This window comes from Euleptes europaea, chromosome 18 (genome assembly GCF_029931775.1).
Source record: "Euleptes europaea isolate rEulEur1 chromosome 18, rEulEur1.hap1, whole genome shotgun sequence".
Lineage (NCBI taxonomy): Eukaryota > Metazoa > Chordata > Lepidosauria > Squamata > Sphaerodactylidae > Euleptes > Euleptes europaea.
The window spans coordinates 20,956,760-20,981,392 of record NC_079329.1 but is presented as its reverse complement, the minus strand read 5'-3'; the positions used below and the strand labels follow the sequence as shown (position 1 = coordinate 20,981,392).

General features: G+C 49.2%; 1 protein-coding gene across 1 annotated transcript in view; it reads right to left on the bottom strand.

The window, feature by feature from the left end:
• Nucleotides 1-3,536: 3,536 nt before the first annotated feature.
• Nucleotides 3,537-24,633, bottom strand: part of SYT3 (synaptotagmin 3) — a 33,373-nt gene continuing 12,276 nt past the window's right edge. The window contains exons 5-8 of the mRNA XM_056863876.1: nt 8,506-8,626; nt 7,277-7,448; nt 5,046-5,175; nt 3,537-3,651 (exon numbers count right to left, since the gene is read on the bottom strand). Of these exons, the coding sequence (XP_056719854.1) occupies nt 3,565-3,651; nt 5,046-5,175; nt 7,277-7,448; nt 8,506-8,626 (510 nt within the window). The 3' untranslated portion in view covers nt 3,537-3,564. The remainder of the gene's footprint in view (nt 3,652-5,045; nt 5,176-7,276; nt 7,449-8,505; nt 8,627-24,633) is intronic.

Sequence of the window (24,633 nt, the reverse complement as noted above, 5' to 3'; positions counted from 1 at the left end):
GGCGGCGAGCAACGGAGGTCCAGTGGTTCCCCGTCTCCCTCCTCCTCCTCCTCTCGGCTTGGAGGGTCATGCAGACTGAGGCAGGAGGGTCCTGCATGCATCCTGGCCCCAAACGGAGGACCCTCCGCCAGATGGGGAGGCGGGAGGAAGGGTCCCAATCTCCCAAGAAGTCCGCTGAGACGGGGGGAGAGAGAGCCCAGGACGTTCCCTCAAAGCAGAGGCCCACGTTAGCGGTTACAGGACGAACGGTCGCACCGTTGTAAATTCACAGCTAGGAGCCCGGACACTGGCCAAGGGAAAGGTTCTCGCCCAGGGCAAAAGCTCTCTGGCTTTTAACAGTCCCGGGACAGTCGCAAATTCAAGGACACGGCCCCCGCCCAGGAAGGGGACCGGGTCGAATTGGCCTGTCATGCAGCTGCTGGAGTCCCCAAACCTCTGCCAGGACAAAAGGGACACCCCCCCAAGCGCAACCCCCACCCCTCTTTCACAACAGACTCCAAAGCATGCATGTCACGAAAGATCACCTTCCCCCCATACTGAGCAACCGTCGAAGGACAAGGGGGGGGGGCGGGCGTTCCTTCCACTCTAGACCCCCCCCTCCCCACAATCTCCCCCTCCCCACATCCAAATGCGCCTCGACCGGCTGCCTTTATGGCTTTGAAAAAAAATGCATCAGGCAGCAACTTCCGGGGGGGGGGGGAATGGAGATTGGGAAAAGAGGGCTCATTTCCCACCCTCCGACAGCCCCCCCTGCTGGCAGGTCCTGAGGGGGTGGGTCAGAGGAAACAACAGTCCAGAAAACGCTGGGCACGTATCACCGTTCCCCTGGGGAAAAAAGAAGAAAAAAGACAATTACTTCTAAGCCATTGCTTTATTTATACCCCACTTAAGAGCCCTGTGGCACAGAGTGGTAAGCTGCAGTACTACAGTCCAAGCTCTGCTCACGACCTGCTTATTACTGCTGTTTTTTGATTCTCCAGTACCAGTTACAGCAGACTAACCTGTCTTTTGTCAGTACCTGGAGGTTTAGCAAAAATAAAGCACCGATACTAAATAGACAAGCTGTGTGAAATAATAGTATCAAGCTAAGTTATATGCAAAAGTGTGATTATATTATATACAAGTGCAAGGAGCCAACAATGATAAGGATACATACATGAACATATATACAAAGATAGACTGTAGCTAGCAAGCTACCAAACAAGATGGTCAGTTTCAACAATTTGTTTCAACAATAGAATCACACTTTTGCATATAACTTAGTGAGCTTGATACTATTATTTCACACAGTACCTGGAGGTTGGCAACCTTATGCATGGAGGCAGCGGGGAACTCATTTCCCAAGCAACGCAGCGGCCTGATTCGGATTAGGGTTGCGGGGGGTGGGGGAGGGAAGCCGTTTATGGCAAATTATGGCCGTTTTGGTTTGAGAAAACAGCATGGGAGGGGGCGATTCTCCCATTTCATCAACAGAAAAGTGACTTGGTGGCGGGGGGGGGGGGCGGTCTTTAGAGATCGGGCCTCTCCACCAGAAGCCCCGCCGCCTTCGAGGAAAGGAAAGGGCCATCTGGATTCTTTGGAGTCTCTGGAACGGCTGCGGGATCACAAGGTCAGAGAAAGAAGGGGTGAGGGTGGCAGCCCCATTCCAAAAAAAGGATTTTTAATGGCTTTCAGTGCAGAATGAGACTGCCCCCCCCACCCCGCAGGTGCCTTCTGAGATACTAAAGGAAAAAGAGACAGTTCCTGCAATCTCTGACTCCCTCAAGTGTTTAATGGGGGAACTGCAAGCCAACCCAGGGCCAGGGCAGCCATAGAACTAGCTGCTAATAAAACACTGTTAATTAACACCACCGTGGTGTAGTGGTTAAGAGTGGTGGTTTGGAGCGGTGTGGACTCTGATCTGGAGAGCCGGGTTTGATTCCCCCCTGCTCCACGTGAGCGGCGGAGGCTGATCTGGTGAACTGGGTTTGTTTCCCCACTCCTCCACATGAAGCCCGCTGGGTGACCTTGGGCTAGTTGCACGCTCTCAGCCCCACCTATCTCACAGGGTGTCTGTTGTGGGGAGGGGAAGGGAAGGTGATTGTAAGCCGCTTTGATTCTTCCTTAAGTGGTAGAGAAAGCTGGCATATAAAAACCAACTCTTCTTTTTCTTCTTCTGTATTCCGATGCCAGGAAGGAAGGTGGCATGGTACAGCCCGATCTCATCAGATCTTGGAAGCTAAGCAGAGCGGGTAATTGGATGGGGACCACCAGTGCCGGATTTACGTATAAGCTAAACAAGCTATAGCTTAGGGCCCCACTCTCTTGGGGGCCCCCAAAAAATTTAAAGAAAAAAAACCCTGGATGTACGTTTCCAAAATATAAGATAAAAAACAAATAAAATAAAACCTACATACAGCAACAGTGTTTGTGTTGTGTAGGCTCCTATGATGTAAGTAATGGGCCCCACCTGCTAGCCTGCTCCCTAAAATATCACTGGTTTGCTCATTTCTATATATAGGGTGCCTACATTCTGCATAACATATTTTGTTATGTGCAAATGGCTTTAGATACCTATTAGGTCCATAAATTACCATATAGCATATATTCAACACAAAAAACAGTGACAATGTGTTGTTGACAAAGGACAGCTGGACATATAAAGGGCCCACTACCTTCAATAGCTTAGGGCCTCATCAAACCTAAATCCGGCCCTGGGGACCACCAAGAAAGACTCTGCAGAGGAAGGCAATGGCAAAGCACCCGCTGGTTCTCGCTTGCCTTGAAGAGCCCCTTGCTTTGGTCGCCATAAGTCAGTTGTTACATATGTATTCAGGTGTCATGAACAAATTTGCTCAGGATGAAAACAAGCTAGTAGGAGTTTCCCCTCTCTTGGGCATGGATTTAAGCCATGAAGAAGAAGAGCTGGTTTTTACATGCCAATTTTCTCTACCTTTTTAAAGGAGAATCAAACTGCCTCACAATCTCCTTCCCTTCCTCTCCCCACAACAGACACCTTGTGAGGTAGGTGAGGCTGAGAGAGTTCTGAGAGAACTGTGACTAGCCCAAGGTCACCCAGCAGGCTTCAGGGGGAGGAGTGGGGAAACCAACTCGGTTCACCAGATCAGTCCGCCACTCATGTGAAGGGGAATCAAACCTGGCTCTCCAGATTAGAGTCCACTGAACTCAACCACTACACCACGCTGGCTCATGCTGAATTAAACCCCAGTTTGCAGGCAAATAATCCCCCCCAATCTGTTACAGTGCCCCAAGTACAGACAATAACAACAAATTGTGGTTTGGTTGAAGACTTTTCACACCAGGACGTTTTTAATTTCTGCTCGATGCACTGCAGGGAGATGGGTGGGGAGCTTGAGAGCGCACCGGCCTTGCTTTAATCACAAACCAACTCTGGTTTGTTCATGGTGCCGGAACCTGCCGAAGCGAAGGAGTGTGGGTCAAAATGGGGGTAATGCTCTCTAAGCAGTTGTGTTGCACACTTGGGCATGTGCGCTTGGCCATGTCCCTCCCATGCTGCCGAAAGAACTCACAGTCCCTGGTGATGAAGGGCTGGAGACGATGGCCTTAGTCTGAGTGAACACTTTCGACTACGATGCTGGGCTTGTCCCGCGCTGGAGGGTTCTTGTTGATGTAGATGTTCAAAGTCTTCTCCTGGGAAAGCAAGAGAGCAGAAGGTCACAAGTGATTCCCCCCCCCCCCCACAAGACCCCCAAATGTCTCGGTTCCCAGTGCCCACCTCGAATCCTTCTCTGAAACCAAAAAGCCCGAACCGGGGACCCACAAACAGTTGCTCGGTGGAGGGAGCAGAAACAAAATAATTCCTAGACTAATCGTGCTGGGGTTGGAAGAGTGGCACAGAGTGGTAAGCTGCAGTACTGCAGTCCCGGCTCTGCTCACGACCTGAGTTTGATCCCAATGGAAGTTGGTTTCAGGCAGCCGGCTCATCCAACCTCGGAAGGATGGAAGGCTGAGTCAACCATGAGCTGGCTACCTGAAACCAACTTCCGTCGGGATCGAACTCTGCTCGTGAGCAGAGTTTGGACTGCAGTACTGCAGCTTACCCCGCTGCGCCACGGGGCTCATTTCAATGGGCTTAGACTGGAGTATCTCTCATTAGGAATGCGATGTTAGACCAGAAATGCCACTGAGGACTAGAATCATAGAATCATAAAGTTGGAAGGGGCCATGCAGGCCATCTAGTCCAACCCCCTGCTCAATGCAGGACCAGACTAGAGCGTCCCTGACAAGTGTTTGCCCAGGCACTGCTTGAAAACTGCCAGAGAGGGGGGAGTTCACCACTTCCCTAGGCAGCTGATTCCACTGCTGAACTACCCTTACTGTAAAAAATGTTTCCTAACGTCCAGACGGTACCTTTCCATCCACAATTTAAACCCATTGTTCCAAGTCTTACCCTCTACTGCCAACAGGAACAGCTCCCTGCCCTCTTCTAAGTGACAGCCTTTCAAAGGATAGACTACGACAGTGTAGTCTAAGTGACAGATTACAATGGTGTGGAACATTAGTAGCTTTTATGACTGTTCCCAATGCACATTTCCTGCAGAAGTCCTAGCTAGAGTTGTGTGTGTGTGTTAAGTGCCATCAAGTCGCTTCTGACTCATGGCAACCCTATGAATGAAAGTCCTCCAAAATGTCCTATCTTTGACAGCCTTGCTCAGATCTTGCAAATGGAGGGCCATGGCTTCCTTTATTGAGTCAATCCATCTCATGTTGGGTCTTCCTCTTTTCCTGCTGCCCTCAACCTTTCCTAGCTAGAGTTACCAGTTTTTAAACTGGTCCTTTAGGTCAGTTTGATTGGCAGCTGTTCTTGGGGGACGCTGTTTACCTGCAAGGCGTGAAAAACGTCAGCTGCCCTTTTCTACACATTCGGCCTCTATTAAAGGGATCGTTTGGCTGGCCAGTTGGGAACCCTAGTCCTCACACCCCATTCTTCTCCAACCCATTATGGCTCAGGATCTCTAGGGCTGCAGCTCCCCACTTAAAGCACTCCTGATGCAGGAACCCACTTCCCCTCCCTGCCCTCTCACCTCCACCAGCTGGTGCCAGTGTTCGATGGGTTTACGTGGATTCGCCAGCATCTCGGCCCAGTGGTCTCTTCCTGGTGCGTCGGCGTCGCTGCCCACGCGGTACATCCCGATGACTTCGTTGTGCCCGATGCTGTGGACACAGAGATAACAGTGTTGCTTACCTGTAACTGTTGTTCATCGAGTGGTCTTCCTTGCAATCCCACATGGGAACTGCGCATGCACAGTTACTATTACTGTCACCCAGCAGGCTTCATGTGGCAGAGTGGGGAAATCAACCCAGTTCACCAGATTAGAGGCGGAGCAAGAAATCGAACCTGGTTCTACAAATTAGAGGCCACCGCTCTTAACCACTACACCAAAGGAAACCAAACCCAGTAGCGCTGCTCCTGGAACTTCTCACCAATCAGGGAAGTGGGGAGCACATCACAATATGCACAGTCCTTTCAAATGGCTCCCACTCCACCCATTCTTTCTAGCTTTCTGGTGCCCAGTACCCCAACTCTGTGCTTGAAGCTCCGTCCCTTGAGAGGAATGGTGGCTCGCGGCTTCGCTTCCTACATGGGTTTGCTGAAGTTTCCTTCTGACATCTCTCAGGGCCAAAGTACAGGTTAGTGTTTTTTAAGGAGCTGGGCCTGGGACGCCGGACTGGAATTCATTCCCTGCCTTTGCTGCTCCATTTGGAGTATTCCGTGTACAAGAAGTTGCAAAAATGGGGAAATAACTCCCCTACCCCAGGACTGTTTCTGCCCAGGAAAATGGCTCCTGCCTTCTCCCCTGGTAGTGGCTTTCTCAGCTTCTTTGAGAGCCACCGTGGTGTAGTGATTAAGAGCAGTGGTTTGGAGCAGTGGACTCTAATCTGGAGAACTGGGTTTGGTTCCCCACTCCTCCACATGAGCGGCGAACGCTAATCTGGTGAACCGGGTTGTTTCCCCCACTCCTCCACATGAAGCCAGCTGGGAGACCTTGGGCTAGTCACAGCTCTCTCAGCCTCACCTATCTCACAGGGTGCCTGTTTTGGGGGGGAAGGCGATTGTAAGCCATTTTGATTCTTCCTTAAGTCGGCATATAAAAACCAACGCTTCTTCTTCTTCTCTCCTCTTTTGTTCCAGAAGCCATTCCCTGCAGCTGCTGTGTGGTTTTACCGAACCCGAGTTGGGTCAGGGGAATCCAGGCCCGACTGTTTCAAACCACTAACATATAGTTTGACCCTCTGAAAAAAGTTGGAATTCCCCCCGCCGATTCAGCTTCCTGCATTCACCAGATCCCCTGCTCTTAGCAAGCCGGTGAGCCTCATCCTGGCCTCCGTTCTGATTTTGCGGCCCCGACTCCCAGCATGTCTTAGCTTAGAATCATAGAGTTGGAAGGGTCCACCAGGGTCATCTAGTCCAACCCCCTGCACAATGCAGGAAATTACAAACTACCTCTCCTCGCCCACACCCAGAAGATGGCCAAGGTGCCATCCCTCTCATGATCTGCCTAAGGTCATAGAATCAACACTGCTGACAGATGGCCATCTAACCTCTTCTTAAAAACCTCCAGGGAAGGAGAGCCTACCACCTCCAGAGAAAGCCTGTTCCACTGAGGAACTGCTTGAACTGTTAGAAAATTCTTCCTAATGTCTAGACAGAAACTCTTTAGATTTAATTTCAATCCCTTGGTTCTGGTCCGACCTTCTGGGGCAACAGAAAACAACTCGGCACTATCCTCCGTATGACAGCCCTTCAAGTACTTGAAGATGGTTATCATATCCCCTCTCAGTCTTCTCCTTTTCAGGCTAAACACACCCAGCTCCTTCAACCTTTCCTCATAGGACTTGGTCTCCAGACCCCTCACCATCCTTGTTGCCCTCCTCTGGACACGTTCCAGCTTGTCTACATCTTTCTTAAATTGTGGTGCCCAAAACTGAACACAGTACTCTAGGTGAGGTCTAACCAGAGCAGAGTAAAGCGATACCATCACTTCGCGTGATCTGGACACTATACTTCTGTTGATGCAGCCCAAGATCGCATTTGCCTTTTTAGCTGTCGCATCACACTGCTGACCTTGATGGCGCAGGGTCTTGATAGCACTGACCTTCCTGTTGGAAGGCCAGAATCCAAGGGTCCCTGTGGATCGACAGTATTTCCAGGACATTTGTTGGGAATCGTCACTGCTCATGCGGCATTCCACATGCTGGGGACTCCCGTACAGTCATGGTGCTGGAGGGGGCGTGGCACCCACGTGCGACTCACCAATCGTAATCCATGACTGCCAGCGTGATGCTGACGTGCTCCATGCTGTCCTGGGGGATGTCGAAGACGAGGGCCTCGTTGTAAGTGGGGTTGAGCGTGTTCTTCTTGATGGACGTCTTGCGTTTCTTCAGCCTCCTCCCTTCGCACATGAGGGACGCCTTAACGTAGGGATCTGAAGAGAGGCGGGGAAAGGGTCTCAATGACAGAGGGCAGGCCTGCCTGGGTCTACCCTTCTCGCCACCCCTACCTGTGGATATCAATACCATGGTGGCAGTTTCAGCCCCTACTGGCCCTACTGGAACCAACTACCTTTGCCTGTGGTTGCCTAGCAAAGGCAAGCTACTTCCCCCGTCACCAATGCCATGTTGCAGATGAGGGAAATCACATTTTTGGTGGCTCTGGTTGGGCAGGAAGGTGGGATATAAATGTTGTACATAACACAAATTAATTTTAAAATGGAACAGAGTGTTGCTCCCTGGACTCATCAAATTCTTCTACTTCCAGGAAGCGTTTGACACGGGGAACGTCAAAAAGTGGAATCCTCAACCCCAAACTGCGGCCTGAAGTGCTATAAGTCCACTTTACCATCTCAGCCACCTTCTGTGCCCCCCATGATGAGTTCTTCTCACTGACAGGTCCTGATCCTGTCTTACTCATCAGGAGACCATCCCACCACAAGCGCAAATCCCCAGCGTTCCCCTCGCTCGTTGGGGGTTCCGCCCACTCAACCTACTCGCTGCCACTAGCCAGGTTCCCAGGACTCATTTATTTCACTCACCATCTTCCTTACCCATAGAATCATAGAGTCGGAAGGGAGCACCAGGGTCATCTAGTCCAACCCCCTGCACAGTACAGGAAATTCACAACTACCTCCCCCACACACCTCCAGTGACCCCCTACTCCATGCCCAGAAGATGGCCAAGATGCCCTTCCTCTTATTATTTGCCTAAGGTAATAGAATCAGCACTGCTGACAGATGGCCATCTAGCCTCTTCTTAGAAACCTCCAGGGAAGGAGAGCTCACCACCTCCTGAAGAAGCCTGTTCCATTGTTCCATCTCCTCCTCCTCCCCACAGGCCCAATGCATTACCAAATGCTGATGATGGCCCTTGGCCAACCCGCTTCAGGAGCCACCCCCCACCCCGGTTTGACGCTCACCCTAAGGCGCTAACCTCTCGTCAAAACATACCACCCTCCTCATGTGCACACTCCCTCCCCTCTCTGCTCACCGGAGAAACCAGTCAGGTCCATGGCTTTGAGGTTGGAGGCCTTGATGATTGTGACGGTGAGACGCCCAGCAGTAGGCAAGTAACAGAGGGAGAAGTTCAGCTCCCCGAGATCTGCTTTTTCCTATGAGAGATGGGGGGAAAAGGACACAAAAACTTGGTCAGGAGAGCCAGCGTGGCGTAGTGGTTAAGAGCGGTGGCTTGGAGCGGTGGACTCTGATCGGGAGAAGTGGGTTTGATTTCCTGCTCCTCCACGTGAGTGGCGGACGCTAATCTGGTAGACTGGGTTGGTTTCCCCACTCCTGCGCATGAAGCCAGCTGGGTGACCTTGGGCTAGTCACAGCTCTCTTAGAGCTCTCTCAGCTCCACCAACCTCACAGGGTGTCTGTTGTGGGGCGGGGAAAGGAAGGTGATTGTAAACTGGTTTGATTCTTCCTTAAGTGGTAGAGAAAGTTAGCATATAAAAATCAACACCACTTCTTCCTCCTCCTCCTCCTCTTCTTCCTCTTCCTCTTATAGATCTACACTGAAAAGGTTCTCAGGGGAGAAGAAATCCCCAGAAACAAGGAGAAGAAGAGAGTTGGTTTTTATATCCTGCTTTTTCTTTACCTTTAAAGAGTCTTAAAGCGGCTTACAATTGCCTTCTCTTCCCCTCCCCACCACAAACACCTTTTGAGGTAGATGGGGGAAAGAGAACTGTGACTAGCCCAAGGTCACCCAGCAGGCTTCATGTGGAGGAGCAGGGAATCAAATCTGGTTCTCCAGATTAGAGTCTGCCGCTCTTAACCCTTGTCTATAGCCCTTGTCCCACATGGCTTTTGTCCTTGCAGGTCCCCAGCGCAGCCTTTTAAGGCAGTCAAAGGGAATGCCCTCCTCCCCTTTTCAGCAGGGGAAAAAGTTGACCGGATCCAACCCATGAGCTATTACTGAACACACGAATTCTCCCCAAGTGGGAAGCAGGATATTCCCCTTCAATGGCTTTTTGGTGACCATACCTGTCCAAGATCAATGTGAAGCGATCCAGACCTCCATGGCTTACCCACCCCCCATCCTACGAAAACACATCCATTAAAATGCATATCCATTATGTAATATTTGCGTAATGTCCTTCCTGGCCATTTTGTCCAGCTCCTCGGCTACCCAAATGGATTAATGTGTTCCCGTTACAAAGAGAACAAGATTTTAAACATATGCAATTATCCAACGACAGAACACAACTGCAGATCAGCAGCTGATGCGAGAAAAATAAACCCCAGCATCCATAGTACACTGTCCGTCAAATACAAGGAAAATGTATCAGTCTCTCAGTTCAGACTTCATTTCAACATATGGGATAATTAGAATATTAATAAACACATTATTATTAACCAGTTATTACTGTTCAGTCAGAGTATTTCTTCTTCCACCAAGGTGGCTTTGTTTTAAGAACATAAGAACAGCCCTTCTGGATCAGACCAAGGCCCATTAAGTCCAGCAGTCTATTCACACAGTGGCCCACCAGGTGCCCCTAGGAAGCCCACAAAGAAGACGATTGTAGCAGCATCATCCCACCTGTATTCCAAAGCACCTAATATAACCGGCATGCTCCTCTGATCCTGGAGGGAACAGGTATGCATCATGACTAGTATCCATTTTGACTACTAGCCATGAATACCCCTTTCCTCCATGAACATGTCCACTCTCCTCTTAAAGCTTTCCAAATTTTGGTGCTGTCGACTGGCCCAAATGTTCTGATTTTGCATGTCATGCAAGGATACACAGGGTTTTTTTAAAAAAATGATGCTGAAGATCATAAATCTCTGTCTGTACAGGATAAACTGTAGGCATATGTCTCCGATTTAGGACCTTGGCCTCTTGGAAAGGAGATGCAATCCTTCAACTCCTTCTTGGCTATGCTAAGCAGAGCCAGACCCCCTAGGCTGTCAACATTTTCAAGGGAAAATATGGGTTTTTTAAAGGACACGATCGCTTTCCTTGAAAACAGTCCTAAAAGTGAAGGGCGGGGATTTCGATTAGCAAGCCAGGCTGAAAGATTGACTCACGGCTGTGTGTGCACCCAATCAATCTGTCCCATTTGTTTGAGCCCAGACACATGCACCTATCGCTTCCACCCGATGATACACTTGCCACTCTGATTGTCTTCTGCCTAAAAACTAGCCTGAAATCAAACATGCGCTGTAAAGCACATAAGGTTGAATCGGGATCGTAAATCAGCCTTCTTGCTCGGCCACGGATGGATTCAAAATCCCCCCAAGCCCTGCTTTCACAATGGCTTGTTTTTCACAGGAACCCGATACTTGCGCATTTGAAACTGCCTTTTTGTTTTTCAGACACGGACCCCCACAACAGGGGAGGGGTCGGAAAGAGCTCGCTGCAGCGAAGTCTGTTGAAGAAGATAAAACTGGCCATGTTTTGCTTCTTCCTCCTGACAGTAACAGGCAAAACAAATCCCTGCACTTGCATTTTTAACCCTGAGATGCACCAGGGACCTGCCGCATTTCAGAATCTTGCTATTCTTCAAAGGATTCTCACCAAATCTCACGGGGCATGAATACAGAATGGAAGGAGGCTTTGGACTATCTTTTCAACTGAACATATGAAGCTGCCTTGCACCGAATCAGACGAATCAAACCCAGTTCTCCAGGTTAGAGAGACAGCATGGTGTAGTGGTTAAGAGTGGTGGTTTGGAGTGGTGGACTCCGATCTGGAGAACCGGGTTAGATTCCCCACTCCTCCACATGAGTGGCAGAGGCTAATCTGGTGAACTGGATTTGTTCCCCACTCCTACACATGAAGCCAGCTGGGCGACCTTGGGCTAGTCACACTCTCGCAGCCTCACCTCCCTCACAGGGTGTCTGTTGTGGGGAGGGGAAGGGAAAGTGATTGTAAGCCGGTTTGATTCTTCCTTAAGTGGTAGAGAAAGTTGGCATATAAAAGCCAACTCTTCTTCTTCTTCTTCGAGTCCACCGCTCTTAAACCACTACACTACACTGGCTCAGAGAGCAGTCCCATTACGTTATCATGCTGGCTGGATGAGAAGGTTTCCATTTTCAAAGGTCCTGCCCAAACTGGTGCTTTCCCCCCTTCCATTAGCTCCACACAGCCCCATTTAGAACCATAGAGTTGGAAGGGGCCATACAGGCCATCTAGTCCAACCCCCTGCTCAATGCAGGAGCAGCCTAGAGCATCCCTGACAAGTGCTTGTCCAGCCTCTGCTTAAAGACTGCCAGTGAGGGGGAGCTCACCACCTCCCTAGGGAGCTGATTCCACTGTCAAACAACTCTTACTGTAAAAAAATTCCCCCTTAATATCCAGCCGGTACCTTTCTGCCAGCAATTTAAACCCATTATTGTGAGTCCTATCCTTTGCTGCCAACAGGAACAGCTCCCTGCCCTCCTCTAAGTGAAAGCACTTCAAATACTGCAAGAGAGCAATCAGGTCCCCTCTCAACCTCCTCGTCTCCAGACTAAACATTCCCAACTCCCTCAGGCTTTCCTCGCAGGGCTTGGTCTCCAGGCCCTGGATCGTCCTCGTCACTCTCCTCGGCACCAGTTCGATTCTGTCCACATCCTTTTTGAAGCGAGGCCTCCAGAACTGCACACAATACTCCAGGTGCTGCCTGACCAATGCAGTGTACAGCAGAACTATGACATCTTGCGATTTGGATGTTATACCTCTGTTGATGCACTCCAAGATTGCATTCGCTTTTTTTGTCGCTGCATCACACTGGCTGCTCATATTTAACTTACGGCCCACCCATACCCCAAGATCTTGTTCACATGCACTGCTGCCCAGAAGTGTATCCGCCATCCAGTATGCAAGTCCCTCGTTTCTGTTACCCAGATGTAGAACTCAGCATTTATCCTTGTTGAATTGCATCCTGTTCACATCCATCCACCAGGGACCACCAGGGTCATCTAGTCCAACCCCCTGCACAATGTAGGAAATTCCAAACTACCTCCCCCTACATCCCCTCTGACCCCTATTCCATGCCCAGAAGATGGCCAAGGTGCCCTCCCTCTCATGATCTGCCTAAGGTCATAGAAGCAGCATTGCTGAAAGATGGCCATCTAGCCTCTGCTTAACAACCTCCAGGGAAGGAGAGCTTACCACCTCCTGAGGAAGCCTGATCCATCGAGGAACCACTGTTAGAAAATCTCTATCATTTCTATCATTTTCCCTTCCGCATCGCCGAAAGGCTTTCTGAGGGCTCAAAAACATCAGTAATTTCTGCAGCATTGTAAAGTTATAGCGGTTTAGCAATTCCCAATTAAAATAAAACAAAAAACCTCAAAAAGCATTCCAGTGGGGTGGTGCAGGAAAAAAGGCAGCTGACGGAGAAAAGTGTGCAGAAAATTCCCACGCGGATGCTCCATTGCCAGCGCACACGCCTCTGCCGTCGCAGGGATGATGAATGCGAATCAGAGAATCCTTGCCACGTGGATGCAGCGTCTGACTTCTATTAATCTATGTGAAAGGATTTGTTTTTAACAGAGGAGCTCTTTAAAAAAATATGGAGGAGTTATGTGAGCCTGCAGTATGAAGGAGGACAGCCTAGATCAGGGGTGTCAAACGTAAGGCCAGATCCGTCCCCTTGAGAGCTCTTATCCGGCTCACGAGCCAGCCACCACCACCCCAGTCCCAATGTGGGCTGACGAGGCGTGGCCCGGCCTGACCAAGTGACATTTATGTCACATCTGTCCCTCGTAACAATCGAGTTTGATACCCCTGGCCTAGATGCTGACTTGACCCATCTCAGGGGGAACGAAGCCTTAGAAAAGAGGCCGCAAAACAGAATTCTCCGGACAGAGAATGTGGCAGATCCCATGGTTATTTTATCTTCCCTGGGTTTTGCATGCTAGATTGAAAGGGGAACAGGAGATCTCTCACCATGGAGAAGCGGTGATGGGCAAATCTGCCTCTGTGGCATTTCCGCCTGCCACAGTTCGTTAAAAGCACAGAATTAGAAAAAGTTTAGGGATGCTTTCAGAGGAGAATTGCTTGGGGCTTTTCATATTCATTGACAATCTGCTTAGAACCTCCCTGTCTACACTTTGCAGATCAAGGAAAATAAGGCCTGAACATCCCCCAAGCAGACGTGGCACAAAGGCAGTGTGGTGTAGTGGTCAGAGTGTCAGACTAAGATCTGGGGAGACCAAGGTTCAAATCCCCACTGTGCCATGGAAGCCTGCTGGGTGACCTTGGGCCAGTCATTCTCTCTCAGCCTCACCTCTCTGCCGCAGGATGTGGTGATGGATGCCAACTTGGAGGGCTTTAAGAGAGGAGTGAACATGTTTATGGAGGAGAGGGATATTCATGGCTACTAATAAAAATGGATACTAGTCATGATGCCTACCTATTCTCTCCAGGATCAGAGGAGCATGCCTATTGTATTAGGTGCTGTGGAACACAGGCAGGATAATGCTGTTGCAGCCGTCTTGTTTGTGGGCTTCCTAGAGGCACCCAGTTGGCCACTGTGTGAACAGACAGCTGGACTTAGAATCATAGAGTTGGAAGGGACCGCCAGGGTCATCTAGTCCAACCCCCTGCACAATGCAGGAAATTCACAACTACCTTGCCCCCCGTGACCCCCACTTCATGCCCAGAAGATGGCCAAGATGCCCTCCCTGTCATCATCTGCCTAAGTTCATAGAATTAGCCTTGTTGACAGATGGCCATCCAGCCTCTGCTTAAAAACCTCCAGGGAAGGAGAGCTCACCACCTTCCGAGGAAGCCTGTTCCACTGAGAAACCGCTCTTACTGTTAGCAAGTTCTTCCTAATGTCTAGACGGAAACTCTTTTAATTTAATTTCAACCCATTGGTTCTGATCCGACCTTCTGGGGTAACAGAAAACAACTTGGCACCATCCTCTATATGACAACCCTTCAAGTATGGTTATCATCTCTCTGTCTTCTCCTCTTCAGGCTAAACATCCCCAGCTCCTTCAACCTTTCCTCATAGGACTTGATGGACCTTGGTCTGATCCAGCATGGCCTTTCTTATGTTCTGACCACACAGGGGTTGTTTTATGTGAGGACAGAATGGAGGGAAGGGAGAATGATTTTGCAAGTGGCTTTGGTCCCCGCTGGCAAGAAAAGCAGGAGTAGAAATAGCTAAACAAATAAACAGTCACATCAAAAAAAAAAAAAAAAAAAAGGGGGGGGGAGAGAAGCCAGGAATTTCAGCTGTTAGCCATGGGGGAGAAGAGGGTGCCAAGCCTCCCCATGTTACCAGGCGGCGAGTTGTTTCCTGCGTGAATATTTTATGCCCTTTTACCAGCTCGATCCCATTTGCAGCCTCATCAATATTAATACAGCTTTCTCCCTCCTTTCCTGCTCCCCCCCTTCCCCGAGCCCTATGGTTTGCTCTGCCAACTGACTCGTTATGGGGCAAGGGAAGGGCTTTGCTGGACGCAGGCCGGGCTAAATCCCACCGGAGCCCGAGGCTGAGAGAACGAGCAAGAGTGAGATCGGAGAGCATGACGGTGCATGGACTCATCAGAGGCAGGAAGGAATAGCTGGAGTAGAAGAAAGAGAGGGGTGTGCGTGCCTGACAAGTTGGTACCCAAAGAGAGCCAGCGTGGTGTAGTGGTTGAGCAGTGGTTTGGAGCGGTGGACTCTGATCTGGAGAACTGGGATTGATTCCCCACTCCTACACATGAGTGGCGGAAGCTAATCTGGTGAACTGGATTTGTTTCCCCACTCCTACACATGAAGCCAGCTGGGTGACCTTGGGCTAGTCACAGCTCTCTTAGAGCTCTCTCAGCCCCACCTACCTTATAGGGGGTCTGTTGTGGGGAGGGGAGGGGAAGGTGACTGTAAGCTGGCTTGATTCTGCCTTAAGTGGTAGAGAAAGTGGGCATATAAAAAACAACTCTTCTTCGTCTAATCTGGAGAACAGGGTTTGATTCCCCACTCTTCCACATGAGCAGTGGATGCTAATCTGGTGAACCGGGTTGGTTTCCCCACTCCTACACATGAAGCCAGCTGGGTGACCTTGGGCTAGTCACAGCTCTCTTAGAGCTCTCTCAGCCCCACCAATCTCACAGGGTGTCTGCTGTGGGGAGAGGAAGGGAAGGTGATTGTAAGCCGGTTTGATTCTTCCTTAAGTGGTGGAGAAAGTCGGCATATAAAAACCAACTCTTCTTCTTCAAAGAGGCAGGGATGTAGGTAGGGTCTCTGGGTGGCATACGTTATTCCTTGATGTACTTCATTTTATAGCCCACCATTCTCCCTAATGGGGATCCAAAATAGCTTAAATTGTTCTCTTCTACATTTTATCCTCACAACCACACTGTGAGGTAGGTTAGGTTGAGTACGCATGACTGGCCCAAGGTCATCCAACAAGTGTCCACGGGGATTCGGGGCTGGGTCTCCCTGATCCTATTCCAACACTCTAGCCACTATGCCGTGCTGGCTCTGATCAGAATAAATGAGCCCAAGGCACTCAAGGCAGCAGACGCCACTTTCCTCATCTTATTTTATCCCTGCAACAATCCTGTGAGGTGGGGCAGGCTGAGAGAGCAAGTGGCCCAAAGTCACTCAGCACAGTTGATGGTCAGTGATTCCATGGCAGAGTGGGATTCGAACCTGGGTCTCCCAGATCCTAGTCTGACACTCTGATCACTACACTAGGCTGGTTTTTAGCACATAGCCTAATATCAGGCTCAACAACCGCCTGCAGGGACAAGAACAATTGCAAAAAATGTTATTGATGTACCCATCAGTGGCTGCATTTGCTTCATGTAGGAAAGTCTCCTTTCTCTTGCCCATCTAATTTGCATGCCTCACCTATAGAAAGGCTATAACAGAGGAGCAGTGAAACTGACCAGATTTCCCTCCTTCAGAGGTGAAACTGGCAAGGTTGTTTTTTAAAAAAAAGCCATTGTGAAGTTTTACCTTTTCAGTGAAGGGTGTATATTCCTGACTCATTTTAGAAGTAGGAGGAAAGCTTCGCCGTTTCTAATGTCTAAAGACCCTCTAGATTCCCAAAGGTAGGCAGTGGAGCAGAGGCTGGCCATGCTTCAAGACACAAGTTCAAGATCGGCCAGGATCTTTAAGGCCCGGGTGTAAAATGAAAACGTGGACATTTCTTCCAGTCAGCTTCTCTCCACAATGGGGGCTGCAATCTGCCCAGGCTGTCCAGCCCTCTGGCTTCTACACCTTTCTGGCACCAGCGAGAGGAGAGATTGTAGGCAGGAACACAGCCAAGGAGTCAGGCTCAATAGAACGCAGGCTGCTTCTTGCATTTTCCTCCCCCCACCCATTCATAAGTCACAGACTTGATTTTAAGGGAGAAACAAAAAAACAACCATCCCTAAAGCAGCATCAAATTTCATAGCTGCAGGAACCCAATAAAAGCTAAAATGACTAAACTGTGGCTGTGGCACTTTGGTCACATTATGAGAAGGCAAGAGTCAAAGACAAGAAGACAAGAGTTATGAGTTAGACAAGAGTTATGAGAAGACAAGAGTCACAAGACAATCATGCTAGGAAAAGTAGAAGGCAGCAAGAAAAGAGGAAGACCCATCATAAGATGGATTGACTCTATAATGGAAGCCACTGCCCTCAGTTTGCAAGATCTGAGCAAGGCTGTTAAGGATAGGACATTTTGGAGGACTTTGATTCATAGGGTTGCCATGAGTCAGAAGCAACTTGATGACACTTAACACACACACACACATATAGTCTCAGTACTCCTTACAACAGCCGTGCAAAGTGGGACCTTGTTACTTCTATAAGAAATGGCATAAAGAGCCTTGTTCACCCAGTAGAAATGGCTGGCAGCAGATTCCAGATGAACAAGCAGACGTTCTACTGAACTCCACTGGTGGTTGACCTGTGGAATTCATTGCCACGAGATGTGGCAATGGCCACAGCTGTGTGGGTGTAAAGTGCCGTCAAGTCGCAGCGGATTTACGGTGTTTCCTTATGGGGTTTTTACAGCAAGACTCTAACAGAGGCGTTTTCCAGTGCCTTCCTCTGCACAGCAACCCTGGTCTCCCTTCTTGGTCTCCCATCCAAGTACTAACTAGGGCTGACCATGCTTAGCTTCCGAGATCTGACGAGATTGGGCTCTCCCACGCTGCCTACCCTCCCTGGCCACGGTTTTAGGAGGGTTTCAAAGAGGGTTGATTACAGGTGTCTGGCTGGCCAAGAGCGGAATAAAGCCTCCAGGTTCCGGGCATTTTTGGACTGCTTCTCTGACTGACAAGATGCCGGGAAGCGTCTGAATGACAGATGCTGTCGCCAGCCAGGCCCTCTGCTTGCGGCCTTCTCTGTCTGGCCACTATTGGAAACTGGATGCCAGGCAAGATGGACCTTTGGTCTAGCCCAGCATGGCTGCGACTTTTATGTTTTTTATGCCCAGAAATATTCTCATGCACGAGCAGCTCTCTTCTTTCCTTTCCCTCCCTTCCTCCTCTCTCCTCTCTATTTCCGTTCCCTCCCTACCCTTTTTCCCTTGTCTTTTTCCTCTTGTCTGCCCATCTCCTCCCGCTTGAAGTATAATATAAATCTGGATGGTTGGGTCAAGGTTACCTTGTAGAAACATTCCTCCCTCTGGTAAAATAGGGGACACGGTGGCAGCCATCCATAGGAAAATGTGATTGGTTAGCATTGTTTTAATTGTACTTTAAATTCGCAGTTACTGGGTATGTATATCTATGATGTTAGCTGCCCTGAGCCCAGTTCTGCTGGGGGAGGGCAGGGTATAAATCCTATTCCTATTCCTAATCCCATTCCTTGGCATGCTTCCCCTTGGAACCCTCTTTCTACAACGCCTAACCCTGGAGAGGAAATTGTGGAACTCCCTGCCCCAGGACGTGGTGATGGCTGACAACTTGGAAGGTTTTAAGAGGGGAGTGGATATATTCATGGAGGAGAGGGCTATTCACAGCTACTAGAGCCAGCATGGTGTAGTGGTTAAGAGTGGTGGACTCTAATCTGGAGAACCGGGTTTGATTCCCCACTCCTCCACATGAGCAGTGGACACTAATCTGGTGAACTAGACTGGTTTCCCCCACTCCTCCACATGAAGCCAGCTGGGTGACCTTGGGCTAGTCACAGCTCTCTTAGAGCTCCCTCAGCCCCACCTACCTCACAGGGTGTCTGTTGTGGGGAAGGGAAGGTGATTGTAAGCCAGTTTGATTCTTCCTTAACTGGTAGAGAAAGTTGGCATATAAAAGCCAACTCTTCTTCTTCTTCAAAATGAATACTAGTCATGAGACATACCCATTATCTCCAGGATCAGAGGATAATGCCTATTATATTAGGTGCTGTGAAACACAGGTAGGATAAATACTGCTGCAGTTGCTAGTTTGTAGGCTTCCTAGAGGCACCTGGTTGGCCACTGTGTGAACAGACAGCTGGACTTGATGGGCCTTGGTGTGATCCAGCAGGGCTTTTCTTATGTTCTTATGGAGATCAAGCAGCTGTCTCTGTTCTCCAACCTGCACCCTTTCCCCCTTGCTGATCCTTATCATTGACGCCCAACTCTCACCCCTAGGGTGGAACCACGGCTCAGTGGTAGAGCATAATCTTTGCATGCGGAAGGCCCCAAATTCAATCCCTCACGCCTCCAGCTGGGTAGCAGGTGATGGGAAAGACCTCTGCCTGAGACTCTGGAGCGCTACTGTCAGTCATAGTAAGTGCTGACCTTGGTCGGCCAAGGGTCCAACTCAGGATAAGACTGCTTCATGCGTCCACGTAGAGCTGTCAGAAGGGTCATCAAATGTTCCTCGGAAGGCTTCTACCCTTGGCATCTCTAGCTGAAAGGATCAAGTAGTAGTCGCTAGGAAAGACCTCTGCCTGACACCCCAGAGAGCTGCTGCCAGTCAGAGTAGACAAGACTGACTTTGAATGACTTAATCGAAGGTAGTTTCCTGCATTCCTGTCTTATTTCATTCAAGCACTTTTTTAAAAAAACGATGCATCTATTAGGCTTCTCCCAGCAGATCTTCCTCTCCTTTTTTAAATGTTTTATCTGCCCCTAACTTTAGGTTGCTCGTTCTGCCTGCTTTATTTTTAATCTCTGAACAGAACTGGTGGTTTTAGGGCCCATCTATAACTTGGAGCGGCTGTTTGCTCTTCAAAGAGGAAGACGTACTCCTGGCTCCTCCTCATTTTATTTTTGCAAACCTGCTTATACCGAATCTGACCATCAGTCCATCCACCTCAATGTTATCCATTCGGACTGGTCAGAGAAATACCGGGGGGAAAGGGTCGTGTCTCATCAACTGCTACCATTTAACTAAAGATGCCGGGGATTGAAGCCAGGACCTTCTGCATGAACTCCAACACTGAGCCACAGTCCCACCTCACCATCTGAAGCTACCTTACACTGAGTCAGACCCTTGGTCTATCAAGGCTGGTATTCTTGACTCTGACTGGCAGAGAGCAGAGCTCTTTCCAACACTTACTACCTGCTCCTTTTAACTGAACATGCCAGGGATTGAACTCTGGACTTTTTCCGCAAAAAGCATGAGCTTGGCCACTGATCCTCTCCGTCTGGGCTCGGGCTGCCAGCAGGCCTAGAGAAAAATGTCCTGTCCCTTTGAACATGTGGAAATAGGCTGCCAAAGCTTTTTGTGGCATGGAGGCTATTAACATGGCATGTGTAAAGCACTGTCAAGTCGCGGCCGACTTATGGCAACCCAGCAGGGTTTTCAAGGCAAGAGACTAACAGAGGTGGTTTTGCCAGTGCCTTCCTCTGCACAGCAACCCTGGTATTCCTTGGTGGTCTCCCATCCAAGTACCAACCATGGCCAACACTGCTTGGCTCCTGAGATCGGATGAGATCAGGTTAGCCTGGGCCATCCAGGTCAAGGCAAGAGACGTTCACAGGAGGTTTGCCATTGCCTCCCTTTGTATAGCAACACTGGACTTCCTTGGTGGTCTCCCATCCACGTCCTAACCAGGGCCAACCTTGCTTGGCTTCTGAGATTTGACGAGATCAGGCTAGCCTGGGCCATCTATGTCAGGGTGGTTACTAACATTACCTGGTAAATAACACCCAATTAAAGAGGCAGGACACTTTTTTTCTCCAGGCAGTTGGCAATCCTAGTTTGGGCCAGGGCAGAAGGCTCCACTAGCCCATGAAGACATCCAGCAAGCTTCTCTGCAGAGAAGGTGCAGAAAAGAGCAACCAAAACGATTAGGGGACTAGAGCAACTGCCCTATGAAGAGCGGTTAAGACGCCCAGGGCTGTTTAGCTTGGAAAGGAGGTGGTTAAGGGGAGTCATGATAGAGGTCTATAAAATTATGCACGGTTTGGAGATAGTGGACAGGAAGAAGCTTTTCTCCCTCTCTCATAATACTAGAACACTGGGTCATCTGCTGAAGCTGGAGGGGGAGATATTCAAAATTTATAAAAGGAAGCATTTCTTCACACAACGCATAGTTAAATTGTGGAACTCCCTGCCCCAGGATGTGATGATGGCTGTTAACTTGGAAGGCTTTAAGAGGGGAGTGGACATGTTCATGGAGGAGAGGGCTATCCATGGCTACTAGTCAAAATGGATACTAGTCATGATGCATACCTATTGTCCCTGGTATCAGAGGAGCATGCCTATTACACTAGGTGCTGTGGAACACAGGCAGGACAATGCTGCTGCGGTCGTCTTGTTTGTGGGCTTCCTAGAGGCACGTGGTTGGCCATGGTGTGAACAGACTGCTGGACTTGAGGGGCCTCGGTCTGATCCAGCAGGGCTTTTCTTATGTTCTTAAGCTTTTAACCTTGACAGCAATGCACACGGAAGAGGCCATGTTTGACACACACCGCATGTATCAGTCAACTGCATTTCAAGGGCACACTGCGCCACAGTGGAGGGAAAGGGATTTTCTGGCACCTTGCAAGCACGGAGGCCACATCGTTCTCGCCTTTCTCAGAGGAAGGAATCGAAGCATGGAGATGGCAACATAGCCTCTTCCAAAAGGCAATACGCAGCACCCCTCTTATTTTTTTTAAAAGGTCCTAAAATATTGATAAATTGATATAGTGTTGTAATGATAATTTTAATGCCAAAGTGATAATTTTAATGACAGTGCCAGAGTAGTCTATGTGGGCCAAGTGACCTTAATGGAAAATCCATTCCGCATTTTCTTTGCAACTGTTTTTGTGCTGTAATGTATTTCAATGGAGCCCATGCAAGTCAATTGGCAATCCTGGCTCCCATGATCTTCAATGGGCCTTCCAGCCTCCCCCATTGTTCCCAGTGGGCAAACCTGTCATTCCTTTTAGCACATCCCTTTGCATACTACAGGCAATTACAAAGCAGTGTTTTCAAGGGGCAGGGACTCAAGTACTCTGGGTTTGTGGTGGTGATTCTGCCGCACAGAAACTTACTCCTGATACTCCAGGACTTTCTTCAGGGCAAACAACCACCATGCAAATGATTTTGAGAATTCAGATCAGAAAAGTGTGGGTCAAGGGAGTGTCGAACCCAAGGTAAAATTCCCATTTCCTTTCCTGCTTGTTCGTGAAAACCCTCTCCACTCTTAACCACAGGTGTGTCTCATCTCCAGACGGAGGCCTGCGACCAAAGCCCTGTGTACGCTCTTCTCTAAACGAATCAAACAGCCAATGCCTGTTCCGCGGCACATCAAAATATTTAAATGAAGGAAACTGCCATAAACGTTCCATATTTAGCACCGTTAATCCTTCGTTTCTATTTTTATCCTGCTTTTGCAAGTCACGGAGCTGTGCGGGGCACTGAAACCCTGCCTTGTGGAAAATGTAGTTCGCAATGCCGGCGTTCCTCCCTCCCTTCTTTCAAACACACGGCATGAGGGCTAGGAACCCGAGGCACAATCTAGCCAAAGTTAATCATTTTATTTGTTTAGATCTTTCTGGACCTGAACTCTCCCTAGAAGCTGAAATGGCTAAACTGAATTTATCATCGTTTGGTCTCATTATGAGAAGACAAGAGTCACTGTAAAGACAATAATGCTAGGAAAAGTTGAAGGCAGCAGGAAAAGAGGAATCATAGAATCATAGAGTTGGAAGGGATCACCAGGGTCATCTAGTCCAACCCCCTGCATAATGCAGGAAATTCACAACTACCTCCCCCCACACCCCAGTGAACCCCTACTCCATGCTCAATAGATGGCCAAGATGCCTTCCCTCTCATCATCTCATGCAACTTGACGGCACATGCGACTTAACACACACACACCACGTTTCTCCCCAATGGGAAAACAAAACAGTTTACAGCATTCTTTACGTGTCCGTTTTATCCAGCGACAGGCTCATGATCACCCATCAAGCTCCCATGAAAAAGTAAGGATTTGAACCTGGGTTTCACAGATCCTAATATGACACTCTAACCACATCGGGTCTCTCTTTTTTGTCCAATTGGATTTAGCACACGGGAGTTTGTGCATGCTGAGCTTTACCCCTGTGGTCGATGCCGCAAACAAGCGCTTGAATCTTCAGCTGGATCGAACCCTTCCTTTTAAAAGATTAAATTGAAACATACACGCATGGCTTGCGTATTTGACCAATCCATTCCCTAGCAGGGACTCTATGTGCTCGTCACTGGTATGCCCAGACACGCACATTCAAGGGATCCCCCTTGCCCCTTCAAACGGAGTCTCAAAAGGAGATGCTAGAAAACCGGTTCCAAAAGCGACTCAAAATAAATCAGTTTGGCACACCACATCCTCGAAAACCGGCTTCCCCACAAGACATATTTCGCACCCCCCTTGCCTACACAGAAGATTTTCTCATAATACCAGAACACAGGGTCATCTGCTGAAGCTGGAGGGTAAGAGATTCAAAACTGATAAAAGGAAGTATTTCTTCACACAGCGCATAGTTCAATTGTGGGACTCCCTGCCCCAGGATGTGGTGATGGCCGCCAACTTGGAAGGCTTTAAGAGGGGAGTGGACATGTTCGTGGGGGAGAGGGGTATTCATGGCTACTAGTCAAAATGGATACTAGTCATACTGCATACCTATTCTCTCCAGGATCAGAGGAGCATGCCTAATATATTAGGTGCTGGAGAACACAGGCAGGATGGTGCTGCTGCAGTCATCTTGTTTGGGGGCTTCCTAGAGGCACCTGGATGGCCACTTTGCGAACAGACTGCTGGACTTTATGAGCCTTGGTCTGATCCAGCATGGTTTTTCTTATGTTCTTACAGGTCTGTGATAGTTAGATGTTGTCTCAGTTAGTCTCATTTGGTTTTCAGAAGCTGCCCTGTCTGATCACCTGGGGGAAGACCCTTATTTGCCACTGGTGACAGAATATGACTATTTACAAACTTGAGCTAAACTCTGACATATACAACCTCACAGGTCCTGGACATGCCCAGCTCAACACCCTCTTGAGATTCAACACTCCCCATTATTTATTTGTTTAGAAACTTAACACCTTGCCTTTCTCCCAACCCAAAGCAGCTTACAATACCCCTTCATCTATTTTGTCCCCACAACAACCACCCGGTAAGGTAGGTTAGCTCGAGACAGAGAGTGACCTGCCCAAGGTCACCCAGTGAGCTTCTATGACAGAGTGGGGATTTGAACCCGAGTCTCCCAGATCCCTAGACTGATACTCTAAGAAGAAGAGTCGGTTTTTATACGTGCACTTCCTCTGCTACTTAAGGAAGAATCAAACCGGCTTACAATCGCCTTCCCTTCCCCTCCCAGCAACAGGCACCCTGTGAGGTAGGTGGGGCTGAGAGAGTTCTAAGAGAGCTGTGACTAGCCCAAGGTCACCCAGCTGGCTTCGTGTGCAGGAGTGGGGAAACCAACCTGGTTCACCAGATTAGCGTCCGCCGCTCACATGGTGGAGTGGGGAACCAAACCCGGTTCTCCAGATCAAAGTCCACCGCTCTTAACCACTACACCACCTGGCTCTCTGACCACTATACTACACTGGCTTTTGCCACTTTAGAGCTATTAGAGGCAACAGGAGGCTGGAATTGGCTTTACTTGGGTAGTGGGTCAGCCTCCACCTCCCCCATTCCGGCCACCCCGCTGACAGAGCTTCCAGTGCAAAGATCTACAGTCTTCTTTACATTCCTCTTCAGTTCTACCGCTCCAAAACGGAAAAAAAAATCAGCTGATTTCCTGGAGCTCCATAATAAGATCACGATCGATTACAATTACATTCAATTTAGGGCTTTGAT